The sequence below is a fragment of the Pseudophryne corroboree genome, chromosome 1 (genome assembly GCF_028390025.1).
Source record: "Pseudophryne corroboree isolate aPseCor3 chromosome 1, aPseCor3.hap2, whole genome shotgun sequence".
In the NCBI taxonomy this organism is placed as follows: Eukaryota; Metazoa; Chordata; class Amphibia; order Anura; family Myobatrachidae; genus Pseudophryne; species Pseudophryne corroboree.
This window is the reverse complement of record NC_086444.1, coordinates 68,235,516-68,263,234: the sequence shown is the minus strand read 5'-3', so window position 1 is coordinate 68,263,234 and position 27,719 is coordinate 68,235,516. Positions and strand designations below refer to the sequence as shown.

Below are 27,719 nucleotides of genomic sequence, written 5' to 3'. Positions count from 1 at the left end.
ACCTACCCTATACCTTCCACAGCCCAACAACCTACCCTATACCTTCCACAGCCCAACTCTAAACCTTCCACAGCCCAACTCTAAACCTTCCACAGCCCAACTCTAAACCTTCCACAGCCCAACTCCTATTACAACCTACCCTATAACTTCCACAGCCCAACAACCTACCCTATACCTTCCACAGCCCAACAACCTACCCTATACCTTCCACAGCCCAACTCTAAACCTTCCACAGCCCAACTCTAAACCTTCCACAGCCCAACTCTAAATCTTCCACAGCCCAACTCCTATTACAACCTACCCTATAACTTCCACAGCCCAACAACCTACCCTATACCTTCCACAGACCAACTCTAAACCTTCCACAGCCCAACTCCTATTACAACCTACCCTATAACTTCCACAGCCCAACAACCTACCCTATACCTTCCACAGCCCAACTCTAAACCTTCCACAGTCCAACTCCCACTACAACCTAATCATCAGCGTGGTCTTGAAGAAGTATTTCAGGTGGGACAGTTGCACATGGGATGTCTGGGGAACAGGGACATGATCTAGAACTTGGAGGAATTGGAGATGCTAGAGAACAGGTACTGCTCTTAGGCACATTCTTGCATAGCTTCTTAAACATGACATCAAGGCGAGGTTGTTTCATAAGTTTTGACCTTTCCCTGTACAGTTTTTCTTTCATCAAGTGAAAATGCATTAGCTCTTGTTCTGTCACAAAGTTACGTTGTTCTAGTCCTTTGATTAGCTCACTTATCATCTCAATCAGCTTGTCAATACCAGTGGGGATTTCAATAACATTTTCGTCTTCACTGTCACCATCGTCACTTTCAGTGATTTTTGCAGGATTCAAAACCATATCTATAATTTCAGAGTCAGTACAGTGACGCACAACAGGTGTTTCAACGTCAACATCCATCCACTCTGCCAGATTTTCTTTGTTCAGCCTACTTGATAGGTTGTTGGCAGCAGTTGCAGTACAAGTTTTTGCATATTCAAGTAACTCAAGAACACATTCATCATCATTTGCTACACGAAATCCTGTGAAGGCAATACTGGGATCTAGAGATGAGCGGGTTCGGTTTCTCTGAATCCGAACCCGCCAGAACTTCATGTTTTTTTTCACGGGTCCGAGCGACTCGGATCTTCCCGCCTTGCTCGGTTAACCCGAGCGCGCCCGAACGTCATCATGACGCTGTCGGATTCTCGCGAGGCTCGGATTCTATCGCGAGACTCGGATTCTATATAAGGAGCCGCGCGTCGCCGCCATTTTCACACGTGCATTGAGATTGATAGGGAGAGGACGTGGCTGGCGTCCTCTCCGTTTAGACACTTGATTTACTAATTTTGGGGAGCATTAGGAGTACTCAGTAGTGTACAGTGCAGAGTTTTGCTGATAGTGACCAGTGACCACCACTTTTATTTATAATCCGTTCTCTGCCTGAAAAAAGCGATACACAGCACACAGTGACTCAGTCACATACCATATCTGTGTGCACTGCTCAGGCTCAGGCCAGTGTGCTGCATCATCTATTATCTATATATAATATTATATATCTGTCTGACTGCTCAGCTCACACAGCTTATAATTGTGGGGGAGACTGGGGAGCACTACTGCAGTGCCAGTTATAGGTTATAGCAGGAGCCAGGAGTACATAATATATTATATAGTGAGTGACCACCAGACACACAGTGCAGTTTATTTAATATATCCGTTCTCTGCCTGAAAAAAGCGATACACACAGTGACTCAGTCAGTCACATACCATATCTGTGTGCACTGCTCAGGCTCAGGCCAGTGTGCTGCATCATCTATATATATTATATATCTGTCTGACTGCTCAGCTCACACAGCTTATAATTGTGGGGGAGACTGGGGAGCACTACTGCAGTGCCAGTTATAGGTTATAGCAGGAGCCAGGAGTACATAATATTATATTAAAATTAAACAGTGCACACTTTTGCTGCAGGAGTGCCACTGCCAGTGTGACTAGTGACCAGTGACCTGACCACCAGTATATAATATTAGTAGTATACTATCTCTTTATCAACCAGTCTATATTAGCAGCAGACACAGTACAGTGCGGTAGTTCACGGCTGTGGCTACCTCTGTGTCGGCACTCGGCAGCCCGTCCATAATTGTATATACCACCTAACCGTGGTTTTTTTTTCTTTCTTTATACATACATACTAGTTACGAGTATACTATCTCTTTATCAACCAGTCTATATATTAGCAGCAGACACAGTACAGTGCGGTAGTTCACGGCTGTGGCTACCTCTGTGTCGGCACTCGGCAGCCCGTCCATAATTGTATATACCACCTAACCGTGGTTTTTTTTTCTTTCTTTATACATACATACTAGTTACGAGTATACTATCTCTTTATCAACCAGTCTATATATTAGCAGCAGACACAGTACAGTGCGGTAGTTCACGGCTGTGGCTACCTCTGTGTCGGCACTCGGCAGCCCGTCCATAATTGTATATACCACCTAACCGTGGTTTTTTTTTCTTTCTTTATACATACATACTAGTTACGAGTATACTATCTCTTTATCAACCAGTCTATATTAGCAGCAGACACAGTACAGTGCGGTAGTTCACGGCTGTGGCTACCTCTGTGTCGGCACTCGGCAGCCCGTCCATAATTGTATATACCACCTAACCGTGGTTTTTTTTTCTTTCTTTATACATACATACTAGTTACGAGTATACTATCTCTTTATCAACCAGTCTATATATTAGCAGCAGACACAGTACAGTGCGGTAGTTCACGGCTGTGGCTACCTCTGTGTCGGCACTCGGCAGCCCGTCCATAATTGTATATACCACCTAACCGTGGTTTTTTTTTCTTTCTTTATACATACATACTAGTTACGAGTATACTATCTCTTTATCAACCAGTCTATATATTAGCAGCAGACACAGTACAGTGCGGTAGTTCACGGCTGTGGCTACCTCTGTGTCGGCACTCGGCAGCCCGTCCATAATTGTATATACCACCTAACCGTGGTTTTTTTTTCTTTCTTTATACATACATACTAGTTACGAGTATACTATCTCTTTATCAACCAGTCTATATATTAGCAGCAGACACAGTACAGTGCGGTAGTTCACGGCTGTGGCTACCTCTGTGTCGGCACTCGGCAGCCCGTCCATAATTGTATACTAGTATCCAATCCATCCATCTCCATTGTTTACCTGAGGTGCCTTTTAGTTGTGCCTATTAAAATATGGAGAACAAAAATGTTGAGGTTCCAAAATTAGGGAAAGATCAAGATCCACTTCCACCTCGTGCTGAAGCTGCTGCCACTAGTCATGGCCGAGACGATGAAATGCCAGCAACGTCGTCTGCCAAGGCCGATGCCCAATGGCATAGTACAGAGCATGTCAAAACCAAAACACCAAATATCAGTAAAAAAAGGACTCCAAAACCTAAAATAAAATTGTCGGAGGAGAAGCGTAAACTTGCCAATATGCCATTTACCACACGGAGTGGCAAGGAACGGCTGAGGCCCTGGCCTATGTTCATGGCTAGTGGTTCAGCTTCACATGAGGATGGAAGCACTCAGCCTCTCGCTAGAAAACTGAAAAGACTCAAGCTGGCAAAAGGCAAAGCACCGCAAAGAACTGTGCGTTCTTTGAAATCCCAAATCCACAAGGAGAGTCCAATTGTGTCGGTTGCGATGCCTGACCTTCCCAACACTGGACGTGAAGAGCATGCGCCTTCCACCATTTGCACGCCCCCTGCAAGTGCTGGAAGGAGCACCCGCAGTCCAGTTCCTGATAGTCAGATTGAAGATGTCAGTGTTGAAGTACACCAGGATGAGGAGGATATGGGTGTTGCTGGCGCTGGGGAGGAAATTGACCAGGAGGATTCTGATGGTGAGGTGGTTTGTTTAAGTCAGGCACCCGGGGAGACACCTGTTGTCCGTGGGAGGAATATGGCCGTTGACATGCCAGGTGAAAATACCAAAAAAATCAGCTCTTCGGTGTGGAGGTATTTCACCAGAAATGCGGACAACAGGTGTCAAGCCGTGTGTTCCCTTTGTCAAGCTGTAATAAGTAGGGGTAAGGACGTTAACCACCTCGGAACATCCTCCCTTATACGTAGAGATGAGCGGGTTCGGTTTCTCTGAATCCGAACCCGCCAGAACTTCATGTTTTTTTTCACGGGTCCGAGCGACTCGGATCTTCCCGCCTTGCTCGGTTAACCCGAGCGCGCCCGAACGTCATCATGACGCTGTCGGATTCTCGCGAGGCTCGGATTCTATCGCGAGACTCGGATTCTATATAAGGAGCCGCGCGTCGCCGCCATTTTCACACGTGCATTGAGATTGATAGGGAGAGGACGTGGCTGGCGTCCTCTCCGTTTAGAATTAGAATAGATTAGAGAGACACTTGATTTACTAATTTTGGGGAGCATTAGGAGTACTCAGTAGTGTACAGTGCAGAGTTTTGCTGATAGTGACCAGTGACCACCACTTTTATTTATAATCCGTTCTCTGCCTGAAAAAAGCGATACACAGCACACAGTGACTCAGTCACATACCATATCTGTGTGCACTGCTCAGGCTCAGGCCAGTGTGCTGCATCATCTATATATATTATATATCTGTCTGACTGCTCAGCTCACACAGCTTATAATTGTGGGGGAGACTGGGGAGCACTACTGCAGTGCCAGTTATAGGTTATAGCAGGAGCCAGGAGTACATAATATTATATTAAAATTAAACAGTGCACACTTTTGCTGCAGGAGTGCCACTGCCAGTGTGACTAGTGACCAGTGACCTGACCACCAGTATATAATATTAGTAGTATACTATCTCTTTATCAACCAGTCTATATTAGCAGCAGACACAGTACAGTGCGGTAGTTCACGGCTGTGGCTACCTCTGTGTCGGCACTCGGCAGCCCGTCCATAATTGTATATACCAGTGACCTAACCGTGGTTTTTTTTTCTTTCTTTATACATACATACTAGTTACGAGTATACTATCTCTTTATCAACCAGTCTATATATTAGCAGCAGACACAGTACAGTGCGGTAGTTCACGGCTGTGGCTACCTCTGTGTCGGCACTCGGCAGCCCGTCCATAATTGTATATACCACCTAACCGTGGTTTTTTTTTCTTTCTTTATACATACATACTAGTTACGAGTATACTATCTCTTTATCAACCAGTCTATATATTAGCAGCAGACACAGTACAGTGCGGTAGTTCACGGCTGTGGCTACCTCTGTGTCGGCACTCGGCAGCCCGTCCATAATTGTATATACCACCTAACCGTGGTTTTTTTTTCTTTCTTTATACATACATACTAGTTACGAGTATACTATCTCTTTATCAACCAGTCTATATATTAGCAGCAGACACAGTACAGTGCGGTAGTTCACGGCTGTGGCTACCTCTGTGTCGGCACTCGGCAGCCCGTCCATAATTGTATATACCACCTAACCGTGGTTTTTTTTTCTTTCTTTATACATACATACTAGTTACGAGTATACTATCTCTTTATCAACCAGTCTATATATTAGCAGCAGACACAGTACAGTGCGGTAGTTCACGGCTGTGGCTACCTCTGTGTCGGCACTCGGCAGCCCGTCCATAATTGTATATACCACCTAACCGTGGTTTTTTTTTCTTTCTTTATACATACATACTAGTTACGAGTATACTATCTCTTTATCAACCAGTCTATATATTAGCAGCAGACACAGTACAGTGCGGTAGTTCACGGCTGTGGCTACCTCTGTGTCGGCACTCGGCAGCCCGTCCATAATTGTATATACCACCTAACCGTGGTTTTTTTTTCTTTCTTTATACATACATACTAGTTACGAGTATACTATCTCTTTATCAACCAGTCTATATATTAGCAGCAGACACAGTACAGTGCGGTAGTTCACGGCTGTGGCTACCTCTGTGTCGGCACTCGGCAGCCCGTCCATAATTGTATATACCAGTGACCTAACCGTGTTTTTTTTTTCTTTCTTTATACATACATACTAGTTACGAGTATACTATCTCTTTATCAACCAGTCTATATATTAGCAGCAGACACAGTACAGTGCGGTAGTTCACGGCTGTGGCTACCTCTGTGTCGGCACTCGGCAGCCCGTCCATAATTGTATATACCACCTAACCGTGGTTTTTTTTTCTTTCTTTATACATACATACTAGTTACGAGTATACTATCTCTTTATCAACCAGTCTATATATTAGCAGCAGACACAGTACAGTGCGGTAGTTCACGGCTGTGGCTACCTCTGTGTCGGCACTCGGCAGCCCGTCCATAATTGTATATACCACCTAACCGTGGTTTTTTTTTCTTTCTTTATACATACATACTAGTTACGAGTATACTATCTCTTTATCAACCAGTCTATATATTAGCAGCAGACACAGTACAGTGCGGTAGTTCACGGCTGTGGCTACCTCTGTGTCGGCACTCGGCAGCCCGTCCATAATTGTATACTAGTATCCAATCCATCCATCTCCATTGTTTACCTGAGGTGCCTTTTAGTTGTGCCTATTAAAATATGGAGAACAAAAATGTTGAGGTTCCAAAATTAGGGAAAGATCAAGATCCACTTCCACCTCGTGCTGAAGCTGCTGCCACTAGTCATGGCCGAGACGATGAAATGCCAGCAACGTCGTCTGCCAAGGCCGATGCCCAATGGCATAGTACAGAGCATGTCAAAACCAAAACACCAAATATCAGTAAAAAAAGGACTCCAAAACCTAAAATAAAATTGTCGGAGGAGAAGCGTAAACTTGCCAATATGCCATTTACCACACGGAGTGGCAAGGAACGGCTGAGGCCCTGGCCTATGTTCATGGCTAGTGGTTCAGCTTCACATGAGGATGGAAGCACTCAGCCTCTCGCTAGAAAACTGAAAAGACTCAAGCTGGCAAAAGCACCGCAAAGAACTGTGCATTCTTTGAAATCCCAAATCCACAAGGAGAGTCCAATTGTGTCGGTTGCGATGCCTGACCTTCCCAACACTGGACGTGAAGAGCATGCGCCTTCCACCATTTGCACGCCCCCTGCAAGTGCTGGAAGGAGCACCCGCAGTCCAGTTCCTGATAGTCAGATTGAAGATGTCAGTGTTGAAGTACACCAGGATGAGGAGGATATGGGTGTTGCTGGCGCTGGGGAGGAAATTGACCAGGAGGATTCTGATGGTGAGGTGGTTTGTTTAAGTCAGGCACCCGGGGAGACACCTGTTGTCCGTGGGAGGAATATGGCCGTTGACATGCCAGGTGAAAATACCAAAAAAATCAGCTCTTCGGTGTGGAGGTATTTCACCAGAAATGCGGACAACAGGTGTCAAGCCGTGTGTTCCCTTTGTCAAGCTGTAATAAGTAGGGGTAAGGACGTTAACCACCTCGGAACATCCTCCCTTATACGTCACCTGCAGCGCATTCATAATAAGTCAGTGACAAGTTCAAAAACTTTGGGTGACAGCGGAAGCAGTCCACTGACCAGTAAATCCCTTCCTCTTGTAACCAAGCTCACGCAAACCACCCCACCAACTCCCTCAGTGTCAATTTCCTCCTTCCCCAGGAATGCCAATAGTCCTGCAGGCCATGTCACTGGCAATTCTGACGAGTCCTCTCCTGCCTGGGATTCCTCCGATGCATCCTTGCGTGTAACGCCTACTGCTGCTGGCGCTGCTGTTGTTGCCGCTGGGAGTCGATGGTCATCCCAGAGGGGAAGTCGTAAGCCCACTTGTACTACTTCCAGTAAGCAATTGACTGTTCAACAGTCCTTTGCGAGGAAGATGAAATATCACAGCAGTCATCCTACTGCAAAGCGGATAACTGAGGCCTTGGCATCCTGGGTGGTGAGAAACGTGGTTCCGGTATCCATCATTACTGCAGAGCCAACTAGAGACTTGTTGGAGGTACTGTGTCCCCGGTACCAAATACCATCTAGGTTCCATTTCTCTAGGCAGGCGATACCGAAAATGTACACAGACCTCAGAAAAAGAGTCACCAGTGTCCTAAAAAATGCAGCTGTACCCAATGTCCACTTAACCACGGACATGTGGACAAGTGGAGCAGGGCAGGGTCAGGACTATATGACTGTGACAGCCCACTGGGTAGATGTATGGACTCCCGCCGCAAGAACAGCAGCGGCGGCACCAGTAGCAGCATCTCGCAAACGCCAACTCTTTCCTAGGCAGGCTACGCTTTGTATCACCGCTTTCCAGAATACGCACACAGCTGAAAACCTCTTACGGCAACTGAGGAAGATCATCGCGGAATGGCTTACCCCAATTGGACTCTCCTGTGGATTTGTGGCATCGGACAACGCCAGCAATATTGTGTGTGCATTAAATCTGGGCCAATTCCAGCACGTCCCATGTTTTGCACATACCTTGAATTTGGTGGTGCAGAATTTTTTTAAAAACGACAGGGGCGTGCAAGAGATGCTGTCGGTGGCCAGAAGAATTGCGGGACACTTTCGGCGTACAGGCACCACGTACAGAAAACTGGAGCACCACCAAAAACTACTGAACCTGCCCTGCCATCATCTGAAGCAAGAAGTGGTAACGAGGTGGAATTCAACCCTCTATATGCTTCAGAGGTTGGAGGAGCAGCAAAAGGCCATTCAAGCCTATACAATTGAGCACGATATAGTAGGTGGAATGCACCTGTCTCAAGTGCAGTGGAGAATGATTTCAACGTTGTGCAAGGTTCTGATGCCCTTTGAACTTGCCACACGTGAAGTCAGTTCAGACACTGCCAGCCTGAGTCAGGTCATTCCCCTCATCAGGCTTTTGCAGAAGAAGCTGGAGGCATTGAAGGAGGAGCTAACACGGAGCGATTCCGCTAGGCATGTGGGACTTGTGGATGCAGCCCTTAATTCGCTTAACAAGGATTCACGGGTGGTCAATCTGTTGAAATCAGAGCACTACATTTTGGCCACCGTGCTCGATCCTAGATTTAAAGCCTACCTTGGATCTCTCTTTCCGGCAGACACAGGTCTGCTGGGGTTGAAAGACCTGCTGGTGACAAAATTGTCAAGTCAAGCGGAACGCGACCTGTCAACATCTCCTCCTTCACATTCTCCCGCAACTGGAGGTGCGAGGAAAAGGCTCAGAATTCCGAGCCCACCCGCTGGCGGTGATGCAGAGCAGTCTGGAGCGACTGCTGATGCTGACATCTGGTCCGGACTGAAGGACCTGACAACGATTACGGACATGTCGTCTACTGTCACTGCATATGATTCTCTCAACATTGATAGAATGGTGGAGGATTATATGAGTGACCGCATCCAAGTAGGCACGTCACACAGTCCGTACTTATACTGGCAGGAAAAAGAGGCAATTTGGAGGCCCTTGCACAAACTGGCTTTATTCTACCTAAGTTGCCCTCCCACAAGTGTGTACTCCGAAAGAGTGTTTAGTGCCGCCGCTCACCTTGTCAGCAATCGGCGTACGAGGTTACATCCAGAAAATGTGGAGAAGATGATGTTCATTAAAATGAATTATAATCAATTCCTCCGCGGAGACATTGACCAGCAGCAATTGCCTCCACAAAGTACACAGGGAGCTGAGATGGTGGATTCCAGTGGGGACGAATTGATAATCTGTGAGGAGGGGGATGTACACGGTGATATATCGGAGGGTGAAGATGAGGTGGACATCTTGCCTCTGTAGAGCCAGTTTGTGCAAGGAGAGATTAATTGCTTCTTTTTTGGGGGGGGTCCAAACCAACCCGTCATATCAGTCACAGTCGTGTGGCAGACCCTGTCACTGAAATGATGGGTTGGTTAAAGTGTGCATGTCCTGTTTTGTTTATACAACATAAGGGTGGGTGGGAAGGCCCAAGGACAATTCCATCTTGCACCTCTTTTTTCTTTTCTTTTTCTTTGCATCATGTGCTGATTGGGGAGGGTTTTTTGGAAGGGACATCCTGCGTGACACTGCAGTGCCACTCCTAGATGGGCCCGGTGTTTGTGTCGGCCACTAGGGTCGCTAATCTTACTCACACAGTCAGCTACCTCATTGCGCCTCTTTTTTTCTTTGCGTCATGTGCTGTTTGGGGAGGGTTTTTTGGAAGGGACATCCTGCGTGACACTGCAGTGCCACTCCTAGATGGGCCCGGTGTTTGTGTCGGCCACTAGGGTCGCTAATCTTACTCACACAGTCAGCTACCTCATTGCGCCTCTTTTTTTCTTTGCGTCATGTGCTGTTTGGGGAGGGTTTTTTGGAAGGGACATCCTGCGTGACACTGCAGTGCCACTCCTAGATGGGCCCGGTGTTTGTGTCGGCCACTAGGGTCGCTAATCTTACTCACACAGTCAGCTACCTCATTGCGCCTCTTTTTTTCTTTGCGTCATGTGCTGTTTGGGGAGGGTTTTTTGGAAGGGACATCCTGCGTGACACTGCAGTGCCACTCCTAGATGTGCCCGGTGTTTGTGTCGGCCACTAGGGTCGCTAATCTTACTCACACAGCTACCTCATTGCGCCTCTTTTTTTCTTTGCGTCATGTGCTGTTTGGGGAGGGTTTTTTGGAAGGGCCATCCTGCGTGACACTGCAGTGCCACTCCTAGATGGGCCCGGTGTTTGTGTCGGCCACTAGGGTCGCTAATCTTACTCACACAGCTACCTCATTGCGCCTCTTTTTTTCTTTGCGTCATGTGCTGTTTGGGGAGGGTTTTTTGGAAGGGACATCCTGCGTGACACTGCAGTGCCACTCCTAGATGGGCCCGGTGTTTGTGTCGGCCACTAGGGTCGCTAATCTTACTCACACAGTCAGCTACCTCATTGCGCCTCTTTTTTTCTTTGCGTCATGTGCTGTTTGGGGAGGGTTTTTTGGAAGGGCCATCCTGCGTGACACTGCAGTGCCACTCCTAGATGGGCCCGGTGTTTGTGTCGGCCACTAGGGTCGCTAATCTTACTCACACAGCTACCTCATTGCGCCTCTTTTTTTCTTTGCGTCATGTGCTGTTTGGGGAGGGTTTTTTGGAAGGGCCATCCTGCGTGACACTGCAGTGCCACTCCTAGATGGGCCCGGTGTTTGTGTCGGCCACTAGGGTCGCTAATCTTACTCACACAGCTACCTCATTGCGCCTCTTTTTTTCTTTGCGTCATGTGCTGTTTGGGGAGGGTTTTTTGGAAGGGACATCCTGCGTGACACTGCAGTGCCACTCCTAGATGGGCCCGGTGTTTGTGTCGGCCACTAGGGTCGCTTATCTTACTCACACAGCGACCTCGGTGCAAATTTTAGGACTAAAAATAATATTGTGAGGTGTGAGGTATTCAGAATAGACTGAAAATGAGTGTAAATTATGGTTTTTGAGGTTAATAATACTTTGGGATCAAAATGACCCCCAAATTCTATGATTTAAGCTGTTTTTTAGTGTTTTTGGAAAAAAACACCCGAATCCAAAACACACCCGAATCCGACAAAAAAAATTCGGTGAGGTTTTGCCAAAACGCGTTCGAACCCAAAACACGGCCGCGGAACCGAACCCAAAACCAAAACACAAAACCCGAAAAATTTCAGGCGCTCATCTCTACTTATACGTCACCTGCAGCGCATTCATAATAAGTCAGTGACAAGTTCAAAAACTTTGGGTGACAGCGGAAGCAGTCCACTGACCAGTAAATCCCTTCCTCTTGTAACCAAGCTCACGCAAACCACCCCACCAACTCCCTCAGTGTCAATTTCCTCCTTCCCCAGGAATGCCAATAGTCCTGCAGGCCATGTCACTGGCAATTCTGACGAGTCCTCTCCTGCCTGGGATTCCTCCGATGCATCCTTGCGTGTAACGCCTACTGCTGCTGGCGCTGCTGTTGTTGCCGCTGGGAGTCGATGGTCATCCCAGAGGGGAAGTCGTAAGCCCACTTGTACTACTTCCAGTAAGCAATTGACTGTTCAACAGTCCTTTGCGAGGAAGATGAAATATCACAGCAGTCATCCTACTGCAAAGCGGATAACTGAGGCCTTGGCATCCTGGGTGGTGAGAAACGTGGTTCCGGTATCCATCATTACTGCAGAGCCAACTAGAGACTTGTTGGAGGTACTGTGTCCCCGGTACCAAATACCATCTAGGTTCCATTTCTCTAGGCAGGCGATACCGAAAATGTACACAGACCTCAGAAAAAGAGTCACCAGTGTCCTAAAAAATGCAGCTGTACCCAATGTCCACTTAACCACGGACATGTGGACAAGTGGAGCAGGGCAGGGTCAGGACTATATGACTGTGACAGCCCACTGGGTAGATGTATGGACTCCCGCCGCAAGAACAGCAGCGGCGGCACCAGTAGCAGCATCTCGCAAACGCCAACTCTTTCCTAGGCAGGCTACGCTTTGTATCACCGCTTTCCAGAATACGCACACAGCTGAAAACCTCTTACGGCAACTGAGGAAGATCATCGCGGAATGGCTTACCCCAATTGGACTCTCCTGTGGATTTGTGGCATCGGACAACGCCAGCAATATTGTGTGTGCATTAAATCTGGGCCAATTCCAGCACGTCCCATGTTTTGCACATACCTTGAATTTGGTGGTGCAGAATTTTTTTAAAAACGACAGGGGCGTGCAAGAGATGCTGTCGGTGGCCAGAAGAATTGCGGGACACTTTCGGCGTACAGGCACCACGTACAGAAAACTGGAGCACCACCAAAAACTACTGAACCTGCCCTGCCATCATCTGAAGCAAGAAGTGGTAACGAGGTGGAATTCAACCCTCTATATGCTTCAGAGGTTGGAGGAGCAGCAAAAGGCCATTCAAGCCTATACAATTGAGCACGATATAGTAGGTGGAATGCACCTGTCTCAAGTGCAGTGGAGAATGATTTCAACGTTGTGCAAGGTTCTGATGCCCTTTGAACTTGCCACACGTGAAGTCAGTTCAGACACTGCCAGCCTGAGTCAGGTCATTCCCCTCATCAGGCTTTTGCAGAAGAAGCTGGAGGCATTGAAGAAGGAGCTAAAAGGGAGCGATTCCGCTAGGCATGTGGGACTTGTGGATGCAGCCCTTAATTCGCTTAACAAGGATTCACGGGTGGTCAATCTGTTGAAATCAGAGCACTACATTTTGGCCACCGTGCTCGATCCTAGATTTAAAGCCTACCTTGGATCTCTCTTTCCGGCAGACACAGGTCTGCTGGGGTTGAAAGACCTGCTGGTGACAAAATTGTCAAGTCAAGCGGAACGCGACCTGTCAACATCTCCTCCTTCACATTCTCCCGCAACTGGGGGTGCGAGGAAAAGGCTCAGAATTCCGAGCCCACCCGCTGGCGGTGATGCAGGGCAGTCTGGAGCGACTGCTGATGCTGACATCTGGTCCGGACTGAAGGACCTGACAACGATTACGGACATGTCGTCTACTGTCACTGCATATGATTCTCTCAACATTGATAGAATGGTGGAGGATTATATGAGTGACCGCATCCAAGTAGGCACGTCACACAGTCCGTACTTATACTGGCAGGAAAAAGAGGCAATTTGGAGGCCCTTGCACAAACTGGCTTTATTCTACCTAAGTTGCCCTCCCACAAGTGTGTACTCCGAAAGAGTGTTTAGTGCCGCCGCTCACCTTGTCAGCAATCGGCGTACGAGGTTACATCCAGAAAATGTGGAGAAGATGATGTTCATTAAAATGAATTATAATCAATTCCTCCGCGGAGACATTGACCAGCAGCAATTGCCTCCACAAAGTACACAGGGAGCTGAGATGGTGGATTCCAGTGGGGACGAATTGATAATCTGTGAGGAGGGGGATGTACACGGTGATATATCGGAGGGTGAAGATGAGGTGGACATCTTGCCTCTGTAGAGCCAGTTTGTGCAAGGAGAGATTAATTGCTTCTTTTTTGGGGGGGGTCCAAACCAACCCGTCATATCAGTCACAGTCGTGTGGCAGACCCTGTCACTGAAATGATGGGTTGGTTAAAGTGTGCATGTCCTGTTTTGTTTATACAACATAAGGGTGGGTGGGAGGGCCCAAGGACAATTCCATCTTGCACCTCTTTTTTCTTTTCTTTTTCTTTGCATCATGTGCTGATTGGGGAGGGTTTTTTTGGAAGGGACATCCTGCGTGACACTGCAGTGCCACTCCTAGATGGGCCCGGTGTTTGTGTCGGCCACTAGGGTCGCTAATCTTACTCACACAGTCAGCTACCTCATTGCGCCTCTTTTTCTCTTTGCGTCATGTGCTGTTTGGGGAGGGTTTTTTGGAAGGGACATCCTGCGTGACACTGCAGTGCCACTCCTAGATGGGCCCGGTGTTTGTGTCGGCCACTAGGGTCGCTAATCTTACTCACACAGCTACCTCATTGCGCCTCTTTTTTTCTTTGCGTCATGTGCTGTTTGGGGAGGGTTTTTTGGAAGGGACATCCTGCGTGACACTGCAGTGCCACTCCTAGATGGGCCCGGTGTTTGTGTCGGCCACTAGGGTCGCTAATCTTACTCACACAGCTACCTCATTGCGCCTCTTTTTTTCTTTGCGTCATGTGCTGTTTGGGGAGGGTTTTTTGGAAGGGCCATCCTGCGTGACACTGCAGTGCCACTCCTAGATGGGCCCGGTCTTTGTGTCGACCACTAGGGTCGCTAATCTTACTCACACAGCTACCTCATTGCGCCTCTTTTTTTCTTTGCGTCATGTGCTGTTTGGGGAGGGTTTTTTGGAAGGGCCATCCTGCGTGACACTGCAGTGCCACTCCTAGATGGGCCCGGTGTTTGTGTCGGCCACTAGGGTCGCTAATCTTACTCACACAGCTACCTCATTGCGCCTCTTTTTTTCTTTGCGTCATGTGCTGTTTGGGGAGGGTTTTTTGGAAGGGACATCCTGCGTGACACTGCAGTGCCACTCCTAGATGGGCCCGGTGTTTGTGTCGGCCACTAGGGTCGCTTATCTTACTCACACAGCGACCTCGGTGCAAATTTTAGGACTAAAAATAATATTGTGAGGTGTGAGGTATTCAGAATAGACTGAAAATGAGTGTAAATTATGGGCCCTCATTCCGAGTTGATCGGTCGCAAGGCGAATTTAGCAGAGTTACACACGCTAAGCCGCCGCCTACTGGGAGTGAATCTTAGCTTCTTAAAATTGCGACCGATGTATTCGCAATATTGCGATTACTAACTACTTAGCAGTTTCAGAGTAGCTCCAGACTTACTCTGCCTGTGCGATCAGTTCAGTGCTTGTCGTTCCTGGTTGACGTCACAAACACACCCAGCGTTCGCCCAGGCACTCCCACCGTTTCCCCGGCCACTCCTGCGTTTTTTCCGGAAACGGTAGCGTTTTCAGCCACACGCCCCTGAAACGCCGTGTTTCCGCCCAGTAACACCCATTTCCTGTCAATCACATTACGATCGCCGGAGCGAAGAAAAAGCCGTGAGTAAAATTACTTTCTTCATAGTAAAGTTACTTGGCGCAGTCGCAGTGCGAACATTGCGCATGCGTACTAAGCGGATTTTCACTGCGATGCGATGAAAAATACCGAGCGAACAACTCGGAATGAGGGCCATGGTTTTTGAGGTTAATAATACTTTGGGATCAAAATGACCCCCAAATTCTATGATTTAAGCTGTTTTTTAGTGTTTTTTGAAAAAAACACCCGAAACCAAAACACACCCGAATACGACAAAAAAAATTCGGTGAGGTTTTGCCAAAACGCGTTCGAACCCAAAACACGGCCGCGGAACCGAACCCAAAACCAAAACACAAAACCCGAAAAATTTCAGGCGCTCATCTCTACTGGGATCTTCATCAGGTGCATTTTCAAACACCATGGCAGGCCACAACTTATGCCAACCATTCTTTAGTGTTAACGAATTTACATTCTCCCAGGCACTAGCAACAAACCAAAGTACATCTTTCATGTTAAAGTCTTTGATAAACGACTCAATAGGCTTGCCTGAATTCACCACATCTAGCATGCGTTTCATGAAAAGTGTACGATACTTGGCCTTCATAGAGCGCAATATTCCTTGATCTTGTGGTTGGATAAGAGATGTACAGTTTGGTGGTAAGTATGCTGTAAACACGTTATTCTTGCGCAGCAGTTCAGCTCTAGGGTGAGCTGAACAGTTGTCCAGAATAAGAAGGATTTTGCAGTCCTCTGGTAGGCCTACAGATGTGCAGTGTGCTCTGGCTTCTGCCACAAAATACTTTTCAAACCACTCTAGCATTAACTCGGTGGTAATCCATCCATTTTTATTTGCACGATAAATTACAGGATACACTTTAACACCTTTTAAAGCCCTAGGGCATTTACTTTTTCCGATCACTAGTGGCTTGCATCGGTGAGTTCCGGCAGCATTGGAGCAACCTAGGACAGTAACTCTGTCCTTAGATTGTTTAAACCCTGTGGGGGCTTCTTCATCCTCCATTGATAAAGTTTTCCTAGGGGTACATCGCCAATACAGTGCAGTTTCATCGGCATTATAAACTTGCTGGGGGGAGAGGTTTTCATCAGCCACAAGCTTTGCAAACTCATCCACATAGTCATCAGCTGCTTCATGGTTTGCAGACCGTTTTTCACCACACACTTTGCGCATCGAAATTCCATGACGTGACTTAAACCTATGCAGCCTTCCTTCACTGTAATCACACTCATAGTCAAGTTTTAGTGCTTTATGATACAACTTAGCTTGTTCCTGTACCATGATGCCTGACAAGTCTACACCATCACTCCGACGTTGTCGAAACCATTCCAACAACACTCGATCAAGCTCAGTGCTTTTACCAGATTTCATAGTTTTCCTAATGCTCATTTGCTTCTTAGATTGACTTTCTGCAAAGAACTGTAATATTTTCTCCCTGTGTTTTTTTATGTCATACACTGTTGAGGAACCGAGACCGTATGTATCACACAGCTTCTTCACTGAAACACCGCGGTCCAGTTTTCGTAATATCTCAACTTTTGCCTGCACCGATATAGACTTGTGTTTACGCTTTATACCTGTACCATCACTGTTCTTGGAAGGCATAGCAGCACTACTGTCACTTGAACTGTCTGCGGACGCCATAACAGCCCCACTGTTGCTTGCTGTGTCACCTGCAGTGCCCTCAGAAGCTGTACTCACTGACACTTGTGTGCGCTGTGTCTTCCGCCCATGTGCGGTACTTGCTGTGACCTTGGACGCCATAACAGCCCCACTGTTGCTTGCTGTGTCACCTGCAGTGCCCTCAGAAGCTGTACCCACTGACACTTGTGTGCGCTGTGTCTTCCGCCCATGTGCGGTACTTGCTGTGACCTTGGACGCCATAACAGCCCCACTGTTGCTTGCTGTGTCACCTGCAGTGTCCGTGGAAGCTGTACCCACTGACACTTGCGCGTATTGCGTGTTACGCCCATGCGCAGAAAATGTTCCGGATTAAAGGATGTCTCTAACCCCCTTTAATCCGGACAAATCAAAATTGTCCGGATTAAAAGAGGTTCCGGATCATCGGTTGCCGGAAAATCGGTGGTGTACCTGTACCACAATTTCTTGGCAGTTTAGAGGATTCCAAGTGCTCATAAATGATTTATGGTGGCCATGTGTGATACTGGTAACTTACATATGTGCCATGTGTGATACTGGTAACTTACATATGTGCCATGTGTGATACTGGTAACTTACATATGTGCCATGTGTGATACTGGTAACTTACATATGTGCCATGTGTGATACTGGTAACTTACATATGTGCCATGTGTGATACTGGTAACTTACATATGTGCCATGTGTGATACTGCTAACTTACATATGTGCCATGTGTGATACTGGTAACTTACATATGTGCCATGTGTGATACTGCTAACTTACATATGTGCCATGTGTGATACTGGTAACTTACATATGTGTCATGTGTGATACTGATAACTTACATATGTGCCATGCGTGATACTGGTAAGTTACATATGTGCCATGTGTGATACTGGTAACTTACATATGTGCCATGCGTGATACTGGTAACTTACATATGTGCCATGCGTGATACTGGTAACTTACATATGTGCCATGTGTGATACTGGTAACTTACATATGTGCCATGTGTGATACTGGTAACTTACATATGTGCCATGCGTGATACTGGTAACTTACATATGTGCCATGTGTGATACTGGTAACTTACATATGTGTTATGTGTGATACTGGTAACTTACATATGTGCCATGTGTGATACTGGTAACTTAGATATGTGCCATGTGTGATACTGGTAACTTACATATGTGCCATGTGTGACACTGGTAACTTACATATGCGCCATGTGTGATACTGGTAACTTACATATGCGCCATGTGTGATACTGCTAACTTACATATGTGCCATGTGTGATACTGGTAACTTACATATGTGCCATGTGTGATACTGGTAACTTACATATGTGCCATGTGTGATACTGGTAACTTACATATGTGCCATGTGTGATACTGGTAACTTACATATGTGCCATGTGTGATACTGGTGGTAACTTAAATATGTGCCATGTGTGATACTGGTAACTTACATATGTGCCATGTGTGATACTGCTAACTTACATATGTGCCATGTGTGATACTGGTAACTTACATATGTGCCATGTGTGATACTGGTAACTTACATATGTGCCATGTGTGATACTGGTAACTTACATATGTGCCATGTGTGATACTGGTAACTTACATATGTGCCATGTGTGATACTGGTAACTTACATATGTGCCATGTGTGATACTGGTAACTTACATATGTGCCATATGTGATACTGGTAACTTACATATGTGCCATGTGTGATACTGGTAACTTACATATGTGCCATGTGTGATACTGGTGGTAACTTAAATATGTGCCATGTGTGATACTGGTAACTTACATATGTGCCATGTGTGATACTGGTAACTTACATATGTGCCATGTGTGATACTGGTAACTTACATATGTGCCATGTGTGATACTGGTAACTTACATATGTGCCATGTGTGATACTGGTAACTTACATATGTGCCATGTGTGATACTGGTAACTTACATATGTGCCATGTGTGATACTGGTAACTTACATATGTGCCATGTGTGATACTGGTGGTAACTTAAATATGTGCCATGTGTGATACTGGTAACTTACATATGTGCCATGTGTGATACTGGTAACTTACATATGTGCCATGTGTGATACTGGTAACTTACATATGTGCCATGTGTGATACTGGTAACTTACATATGTGCCATGTGTGATACTGGTAACTTACATATGTGCCATGTGTGATACTGGTAACTTACATATGTGCCATGTGTGATACTGGTAACTTACATATGTGCCAAACTTTGTTTATAAGAGCAGGTACTGTGGGAGGTTTCCAATTTCTTCCAGTAAATACTTCTATACACGGGTTGGGAATAAAATGCTGGCGGCGGGATGCCGGCGGTCAGAATACCAACCACGACGTCCCGATTTTGAGAATACCAACAGGGGGAAGGTAAGTATACTAAGGGCCAGATGTACTAAGCCTTGAAAAGTGATAAATATCACGGTGATAAAGTACCAGCCAATCGGCTCCTAACTGTCATTTTTCAAACACAGCCTGTGACATAGCAGTTAGGAGCTGATTGGCTGGCAGTTTATCACTGTGAAATTTATCACTTTTCAGGCTTAGTACATCTCCCCCTAACCCTCCCTTCTAGTAGGCCAAACCTATACCCTCCATTTAACACCTGCACCCTTCCCCCCGCAACCTAGCCCTAACCTTTCCCAGTGGTGCATACACCTAACCCACCCCCTCACTTCAAACCCTTACACCCCTTCCCTGCGGCCTAAACCTACCCCGCTCCCTGCAGCCCAAACCTAACCCTCCCTCTCCACAGCCTAACCTTAACCCTCCCCCCACAGCCTGAAACCAACACCCCCCACCCCCTGCAGCTTACCTCTCTGGTGGCCCGGCACGCGCTCAATCAAGATCCCGGAGGTTATCCCGGTGGTATCGGGATGCCAGTGTCGGCATTCCGAGTAGTGTCGGGATTCCAGCATCAGTATTTCCTGACTGGATCCCCTATAAACCATGCTAGTATGCCCTGTACGTATAGTATGCTTCAGGACACCTGGTATTGGACACGGAAAGAGCAAGTGGGAAAGATTAGGGGGGAACCCAACATATGTGATTACCTTCCACACCAAAGCAGGTAAGATATAGACTACACACTATGCATAGGTGTAAGGAAAAAACACAGTACCACAAACGTTACTCTACCAGACTACGAGGCTGAAAACTACAACTGGCTACTGATTCAATTTCATTTCTTTTGCTAAACACACACACACACACAAACCGATCCTGAGTGGCCCGCTGCCCCCCAGGGGCAGCTGATCGTGATTTCCTCTCTGATGTCAGCCACTGGGCAGCATGGGGGCGGAGCCAAAGCAAGAGCATGGATCCGGACGGCACATCTGAAAATATGCAAAGCTGGCGGCTGGCAACGGGAGCTGCCTGGCAAGGGCACAGCGGTGCTGAGTATGGGGAGGAAGCTGCTATCTGTGTGCAGGAAGGGAGGGAGTCGGTAGTTAAAAGCTGCTAACTGTGCCCGAAGGTGGGAGGCGGGGGGGGGGGGGGGGGGAGCAGAAGGTAGTATCTGTGTTTGTGTTGGGGGGTGTTTAAAAGCTGCTGTATGGGTATAGGGGAGAGGGAGGAGGGGGGGACAGAAGCTGCTATATGGGTCCAGGGGAGAGGGAGGGAGGGGGGACAGAAGCTGCTATATTGGTCCAGGGGAGAGGCAGGGAGGGGGGGGGGGGGGGACAGAGGCTGCTGTATGTGTCCAGGAGAGAGGGAGGGGGGATAGAAGCTGCTATATGGGTCCAGGGGAGAGGGAGGGGGGGGGACAGAAGCTGCTATATGGGTCCAGGGGAGATGGAGGGGAGGATAGAAGCTGCTGTATGGGTACAGGGGAGAGGGAGGGAGGGAGGGGGGGGACAGAAGCTGCTGTATGGATCCAGGGGAGAGGGAGGGGCGGATAGAAGCTGCTATATGGGTACAGGGGAGATGGGAGCTGCTCTAGGAGGGGATGTAGTTATGTGACCGGCGGTCAGGAGACCGACGGTCACATAATCTCCCCTACATGCCGCCCCCTCACAATCCCAACCAACAGGGACTGTTCTCACCCGTGGGTGTCCATGACACCCATAGAGTAGGAATAGAACCCATTCACCACCGAGCCCGTAGCGTGGAGAGCGCAGCGAGCCCGCAAGAGGCTTGCTGCACTCGCCACCCCCCACCGGGATTCTGCTGCCGGGATCCCGGCGGTCACGCATACCACACATCTATAGGAGTATTGTATATACAAGATATTTTGTGTGCGGCCCTCGAATATTCCCTGGAAATGTTAAGTGGCCCCCCCAGCTGAAATAATTGCCCATCCCTGATCTAAACGCTACTATCAAGCATGGAAGTTGGATTACCCGCCCACGACACTCCCATGAACTAGGGTTGTTCCTTGTGAATGCATGGTCATCGCCCAGATTATCAGAGAGTGTGTCCGCCAACAGACCGATCCATCCATTCGCAGGGAGTGATCTCCGTCAATTGATGTAAGCCTGATCATGTTCACGCCAATTTCTTTCTTTTGTGCATGTGCATCCTGCTGACATCCAATTGATTCATCCCCTTTCCTTCCCCTTTGCGCCCAACTCAGGATCGGGCGCTGTGGGCGAATATATGCACTACATATGCAAGTATCAACACCATAATGCTTGTGCATCTCTTATTTTCAATACCCCCTCCTGCCATTAGCTTTTCACCTATGTAGATCACTTAGTGCAATGGCCCATCACACTGACCATCTTCCCTTCCTCACCCAGTACTGCTAACCCTGGAGCCAATCAAGGCTTTTCTCATATACTTTTGCAGGAGGAACAGCGCAGTGACACGCAGAGCAAGCTGTTGTTGGATGAGAGGCACTGTGCAGGGTAAGTGGCAGTAGGAGCACACTTACCAAGGAGGAAAGGAAGATTGATTCGTATTAGAATCATCATGGTACTGGTTGCAGGAATAACATTTGTAGAAAGTTGGTACAGTATGCTGCAAGCAAGGTGAGAGCCTGGTCTCTGCAGACATTAAACTTCTAGCACTGGAGATAACTTACTCAACAAGACTCATGCTAGGAATAGCCATGCCTCCTGAAAAATAGGAGAACTGTATATATATAATTAACATTAAACCATTTCCATGCTGACTGCTGCCTTAGGCAGGTGCTACGTTGCCTATACAGGAGCCCTGCTCATCTAACCCTTTAATAGGATTAATTTAGCCAGTGCTGTTGGACTTTGGTGGTCATTCCGAGTTGATTGCAGCCAGCAACTTTTTGCTGCTGCTGCTGCGATCAACTAGTACACGCCTATAGAGGAGTGTATTTTAGCATAGCAAGGCTGCGATCGCTTGTGCATCCCTGCTAAGCTAAAAAAAAATTCAAGCAGAACAAGAGTAGCCCTGGACATACTTACCCTGTGCGACGATCTCTGCGATGCTGGAGCCGGCTTTAACGTCAGACATCCGCCCTCCGTTCTCCTGGACACGCCTGCGTTTTCCTTACCACTCCCCGAAAACGGCAGCCAACGGTCCGGATCCACCCAGGAACGCCTTCTTCATGTCAATCTTTTTGCGGTTGGCTCTGTGACCGCTTTCTTCGTAGGACGCGATGTAACCCCGGCGACTCCTGACGCATGCCAATGTCGCGCACGCGCATTGCGGCCGCCGCGCATGTGCATTCCGGACCCGTTTGCACCGCAGCGATAAACCGCTACGTGCGAACGGGTCGGAATGACCCCCTTAATCCCCTGCTTTAATGACTTAATGCCCTTCTGTATTGTTCTCTCTGTACTGTATTGCAGCTGAGAACAATAGATGAAAGGCTTATGCTAATAAACCTTGGTGCACCTAGGTGCAGCAGAGAAGGCTAGATGAGCAAGGCTCCATCTGTATGTTGTTTGATACCTGTATGACATAACAGTTAAAAAAAAATGAAATCCAAAATAAAGGTTTGGTGTCAGTGGTTAATAGAAACTGGGGGGACAAACTGGCAAAAGAGCTAAGGGGAGATCGTAAAATGTAATATACAGAATGCTGAAATCAAGAGTCTGTCTGGCAAATAAACTGCGTTATTCCATCTAAAGTCATTTAGAAAATATCTTGATCAGTTAAAAATAACCTCCTACAGAGAAGCGTTACAGATATGGAGAAATGTTATCCTCAGGACCCTGCGCAATCTGGTTTCAGCAGCTTTCATGCAGTTCTAGTTTGGCATTGGCTTCTCGGGCTGTTCTTTTGCAGAAACCTTTGGACTTTCATCAAGAATTGTCATTAAATACTTTTCATGGAACTATCCTCAGTGTATCAGGAACGAAACAACGATCCTTTTTACCATGTCTTGCACATAAAACATATTAACCTGTTCAGACCCACTGTCCTATTATTATTACATACTGTATGTACACAACAAAATGCTATTCATACATATTTGTATGCGCATAGGGCCTAATTCAGACCTGATCGTAGATGTGCTATGATCAGACTTCAGACATGCGGGGGGACGCCAGGGCTAGTGCGCCCCACATGTCAGGCCTGACCCCCCTTTCCCCCCACATTGCAGAGCGGAGATGCTTTTGTACTGGAAGAGTAGCTCCCAGCCAGCACAGCTCCTGCGTGCTGGTAGGGAGATACTCGCCGCTGCCCGGGTTGCAGCGGCTGCGTGTGATGTCACGCATCCGCCGCGGTCCACCCCCCACACCCAATGGTTCAGGCACGCCTGCGTTGCCCGGCCCGCGACCCCTAAACGGCGGCCAAACGCTGCCGACCCGCCCCCTCCCGCCCAGCGACCGCCTCTGCCTGATTGACAGGGCTAAGAAAGCTGTAGGATGTCTGTCACTGCGGCGTCGGTGCATTCACAGTTCAGACCTGATCGCTACTGTGCGGATACCGAGCAGGTCTGAATTAGCCCCGTAGACCTAATCTCCTACACATAGGACACTTAATAATTTTGTAACTGGGCCTAAATTTGACAAAATATTGGCATATTCATGTTTACAATATTTGTCTGAGTAAAGGTGGGTATGTGGCGATACCGCTAGCGATATCGCACAGGGACGTCATGCTGTGGCTGGCCGGAGCATGCAGCTTTGGACGATGAGTCCAAATTGAGCTGCACGCACAGCCGAGGCCGAGGGTCGTAAACGACCCGCGGGGCCACACATCACTCGTTGTCAGCTGCATACACACTGGGCGATAAAGTAAACGATATCACCCAGGAGGGGGGAAATGAGCGATATCGCTTACTATATCGCTAAGTGTGTATGCATCTTTAGTTTATCAATAAATATTTCGAAAATATACATTTTTGAATTCTGGATTTTAATAGATTAAATTAGGTTAATTTAAAAATATATACATTTGGATGTAGGAAAAAATGAGAGAAAAGGGTCCGTTTGCAGATTTACTCCTATCCAATCGGTAATCTGGGGGTGATGAGGTGATGAGCAGGGAGGTATTGGGAGTATACTCTTTACCCGGGCCTGATTGCAGCACTATAGGTGTAATAAATGTCCCTTTTGCAGCGCCTGTCACCCCCATTTACTTTGCGCGGTGCCGGGCATAGGGCGTTATTCAAATGATACATCACCACTGCGCCCGGCACAGGTTACCGTTCCCAATTGTAGTCCACGTGGATCGTAAAGTATGAAAAAGTTCAGAAAATAAAAAATTTTTTTAAAAACTCATGTCAACTTTTTCCCATTTCGATCTATTGACCATGTCGTCCTAATGCATGTCGACCAATAGTGGTCGACCTAATGACTGTCGACCTAAGTGCTGTCGACCTAAAGACCGTATCCCCTACCCCGGGGGGAGCGAGCTGAAATGATTATACCACGCCCGTAATCAGAAACAGAACGGGTGTGGAAGGGGGTGAAAAGAATTGAATACCGAATTGAATACCGCCCATAGTCTAACTCCCCCACCAGGGACACATACTATCTGCCCTATATACCATTCCGGGTCCTAGTTGATACAGACTGGGTGTGGAAGGGGGTGAAAAGAATTGAATACCGCCCATAGTCTATCTCCCCCACCAGGGACACATACTATCTGCCCTATATACCATTCCGGGTCCTAGTTTGCCCACCTGAGCTGTAGTCCCCTGCAGTCACTACTGTTGTCTTCTCTGTTTGGATACAGCAGTTTCACATGACCTATCATGGATTGAAAAAGAGGCCGTCTCTAACCTCAAAGCTGGTGAGATGCGTGATGAGGGACTAGGTTTGAGTTGCCTAAGGTTTGTGCTAGCTATCCTATGAACAGATACAATGGTGCTTCAAAGATTGTGAACCCTTCAGAATTTTCTATATTTCTGCTGGAATTTGGCCCAAAACTACCTCAGATTTTCATACAAGTCCTAACAGTAGATAAACAGAACCAAATCAAACAAATGAGACAAAAAAAAAAAATTAGACATGCTCATGTTTTTAGTGAGGAAAATGATCCAATATCACATAGCTGAGTATCCGGTCTATAGATCTGCATTAAAAAGGTCTTCAGTCAATAGATCGACCACTAATGGTAGACATGCATTAGGTAGACAGAGTCAAAAGGTTCACAGGATCAAAAGCAGACCGTTCAAAAGGTCGACCCACATATGGTAGACAAGTTTTTTTTTTACTTTGTCATACTTTACTATCCACATGGACTACTGTGCCAAGTGCAGCGGTAGCGGAGCAAGGCACCTGGGCCTGAAGCATGGTCAGCGAAGCGAGCCATGCGACTGGATGTGGTTCACTAATGGTGCTTGTTTGTGGCAGAAAAGTGACAAACACCCATAAAAAAACAAAAATGTGTCTACTTTTTTTGTGTCGATCATTTCCATGTTGACCTTGTGACTCTGCCGATCTTTTCACCCTGTTGACCTTTTCTACTGTCTACCTATTCTATGTCGACCTTTTCACCATGTCGACTTAATGCATGTCTACCATTAGTTGTAGACCTATTGACTGTAGACCTTTTTAGTGTAGCTCTAATAATCCACACCCATATATCTGTGAGTGGAAAAAGTATGTGAACCATTTTTTTCAGTATCTGGAATGATCCCCTTGAGCAGCAATAACTGCATGTAAACGTTTCCGAAAACTGTTGATTAATCCTGAACATCGGCTTGGAGGAATTTTATCCCATTCCTCCGTACAAAACAGCTTCAACTCTGTTATGTTGGTTGGTTTTCTCCCATGAACTGCTTGCTTCAGGTCTTTCCACAACATTTCAGTTGAATTAAGGTCAGGACTTTGACTTGTCCATTCCAAAACGTTCAATTTATTCTTCTTTAACCATTCTTGTGTGCTTTGGGTTGTTGTTTTGTGGCATGATCCACATTCTCTTGAGATGCAGCTCATGAACATTTTCCTTTAGAATATTCTGGTATGATTCAGAGTTTGTAGTTCCATCAATGATGTCAAGTCGTCCTGGGCCAGATGTAGCAAAGCATGCCCAAACCATGATACCACCACCACCGTGTTTCACAGACGGTATGAGATTTTTATGCTGGAATGCTGTGTTCTCCTTTCTCCAAATATAACGCTTGGAAACATTGTTCCAATAGCCTTGGGTGATCTTTAGCAAACAACAGAAGGGCAGTAATGTTCTTTTTGGAGAGCAGCGGCTTTCTCCTTGCAATTAACCTATGCACAGCATTTTTGTTCATTGTCCTCCTGATGGTGGAATCATGAACATTAACAGTAGCTAATCTGAGAGAGGCATTCAGTTGCTCGTAGGTTACTTTGGTTTCCTTTGTGACCTTACAAACTAATATACACCCTGCTCTTGGCGTGATCTTTTTTAGTCGAGCACTCCTGGGGAGGGTACTAATGGTCTGGAATTTCCTTCATTTGTACACAATCTGACTGTTGATTGGTGGAGTCCAAACTCTTTAGAGATGGTTTTGTAAACTTTTCCAGCCTCATGAGAATCAACAACTCTTCTTTTGAGAAATCTAATTTGTTTGTGGTAGGATACATTTCCACATGTGTTATGAACATCCACTCACGCATGATTGTCATCCCATAGATTGAAAATACCTGACTCTAATTTCACCTTCAAACTATCTGCTAAACCTAAGGTTCACATACTTTTGCCACTCACAGATATGTGATATTGATTCATTTTATCTTTATCTATTTGTAGGACTTTATGCAAAATTTCAGCAGAAATATAGAAAATTCTGAAGGGTTCACAAACTTTTAAGCACCACTGTACATAACAAGAACCAGGAAGTAACAGGTAAATTACAAGTCAGTCCCTCCATTAACATGTATTCTACCGTATTCACTGTAAAAAGGAGAGTTATGGTAGACTTACCATTGTTAACTCTCTTTCTGCTAGGTACACTGGGTTCCACAGGAAAACATTGGGGGTGTAGAGTGGACCTTGATCCATAGGCACCGACAGGCTAAAGCTTTAAGCTGTCCCTGGATGCATTGGATCCTCCTCTGTAACCCCGCTTTCAGGCACGGTGGGCTCAGTTTCGTTAGCCAGTCCAATGCAGGAGCAGGTAAGAGAGAAGGCAGATGTTAGTCACATAGAACCACATTCTCACGACAGGAGAAGGGACCAGCGGCTAATGCCATACAAACCCATAGAAGCTAGGTGCGTCAGGGTGGGCGCCCTGTGGAACCCAGTGTACCTCGCAGAAAGAGAGTTAACAATGGTAAGTCTACCATAACGTTCCTTTTCTGCAACAGGGTACACTGTGTTCC

General features: G+C 46.9%; 2 protein-coding genes across 4 annotated transcripts in view; one reads left to right on the top strand and one right to left on the bottom strand.

Moving 5' to 3' along the window:
- Positions 1 to 27,719, top strand: part of LOC135055867 (threonine--tRNA ligase 1, cytoplasmic) — a 407,014-nt gene that overhangs the window by 158,197 nt on the left and 221,098 nt on the right. The gene's annotated exons all lie outside the window — the stretch shown is intronic.
- Positions 476 to 17,007, bottom strand: LOC135057103 (jerky protein-like). The gene is made up of 2 exons (XM_063963031.1): positions 15,735 to 17,007; positions 476 to 1,047 (listed from the first exon to the last, which is right to left on the bottom strand). The coding sequence occupies exons 1-2, from the start codon at positions 17,005 to 17,007 to the stop codon at positions 476 to 478; spliced, it is 1,845 nt and encodes a 614-aa protein (XP_063819101.1).

What these genes read in the sequence shown, in the direction of transcription:
- LOC135057103 (XM_063963031.1), bottom strand. Translation starts at nt 17,007, where the DNA reads ATGGCGTCCGCAGACAGTTCAAGTGACAGTAGTGCTGCTATGCCTTCC. An exon ending in TGCACCTGATGAAGATCCCA is followed by an intron (nt 1,048 to 15,734) that starts GTAGAGATGAGC and finishes TTGCCTTCACAG; the next exon opens with GATTTCGTGTAGCAAATGAT.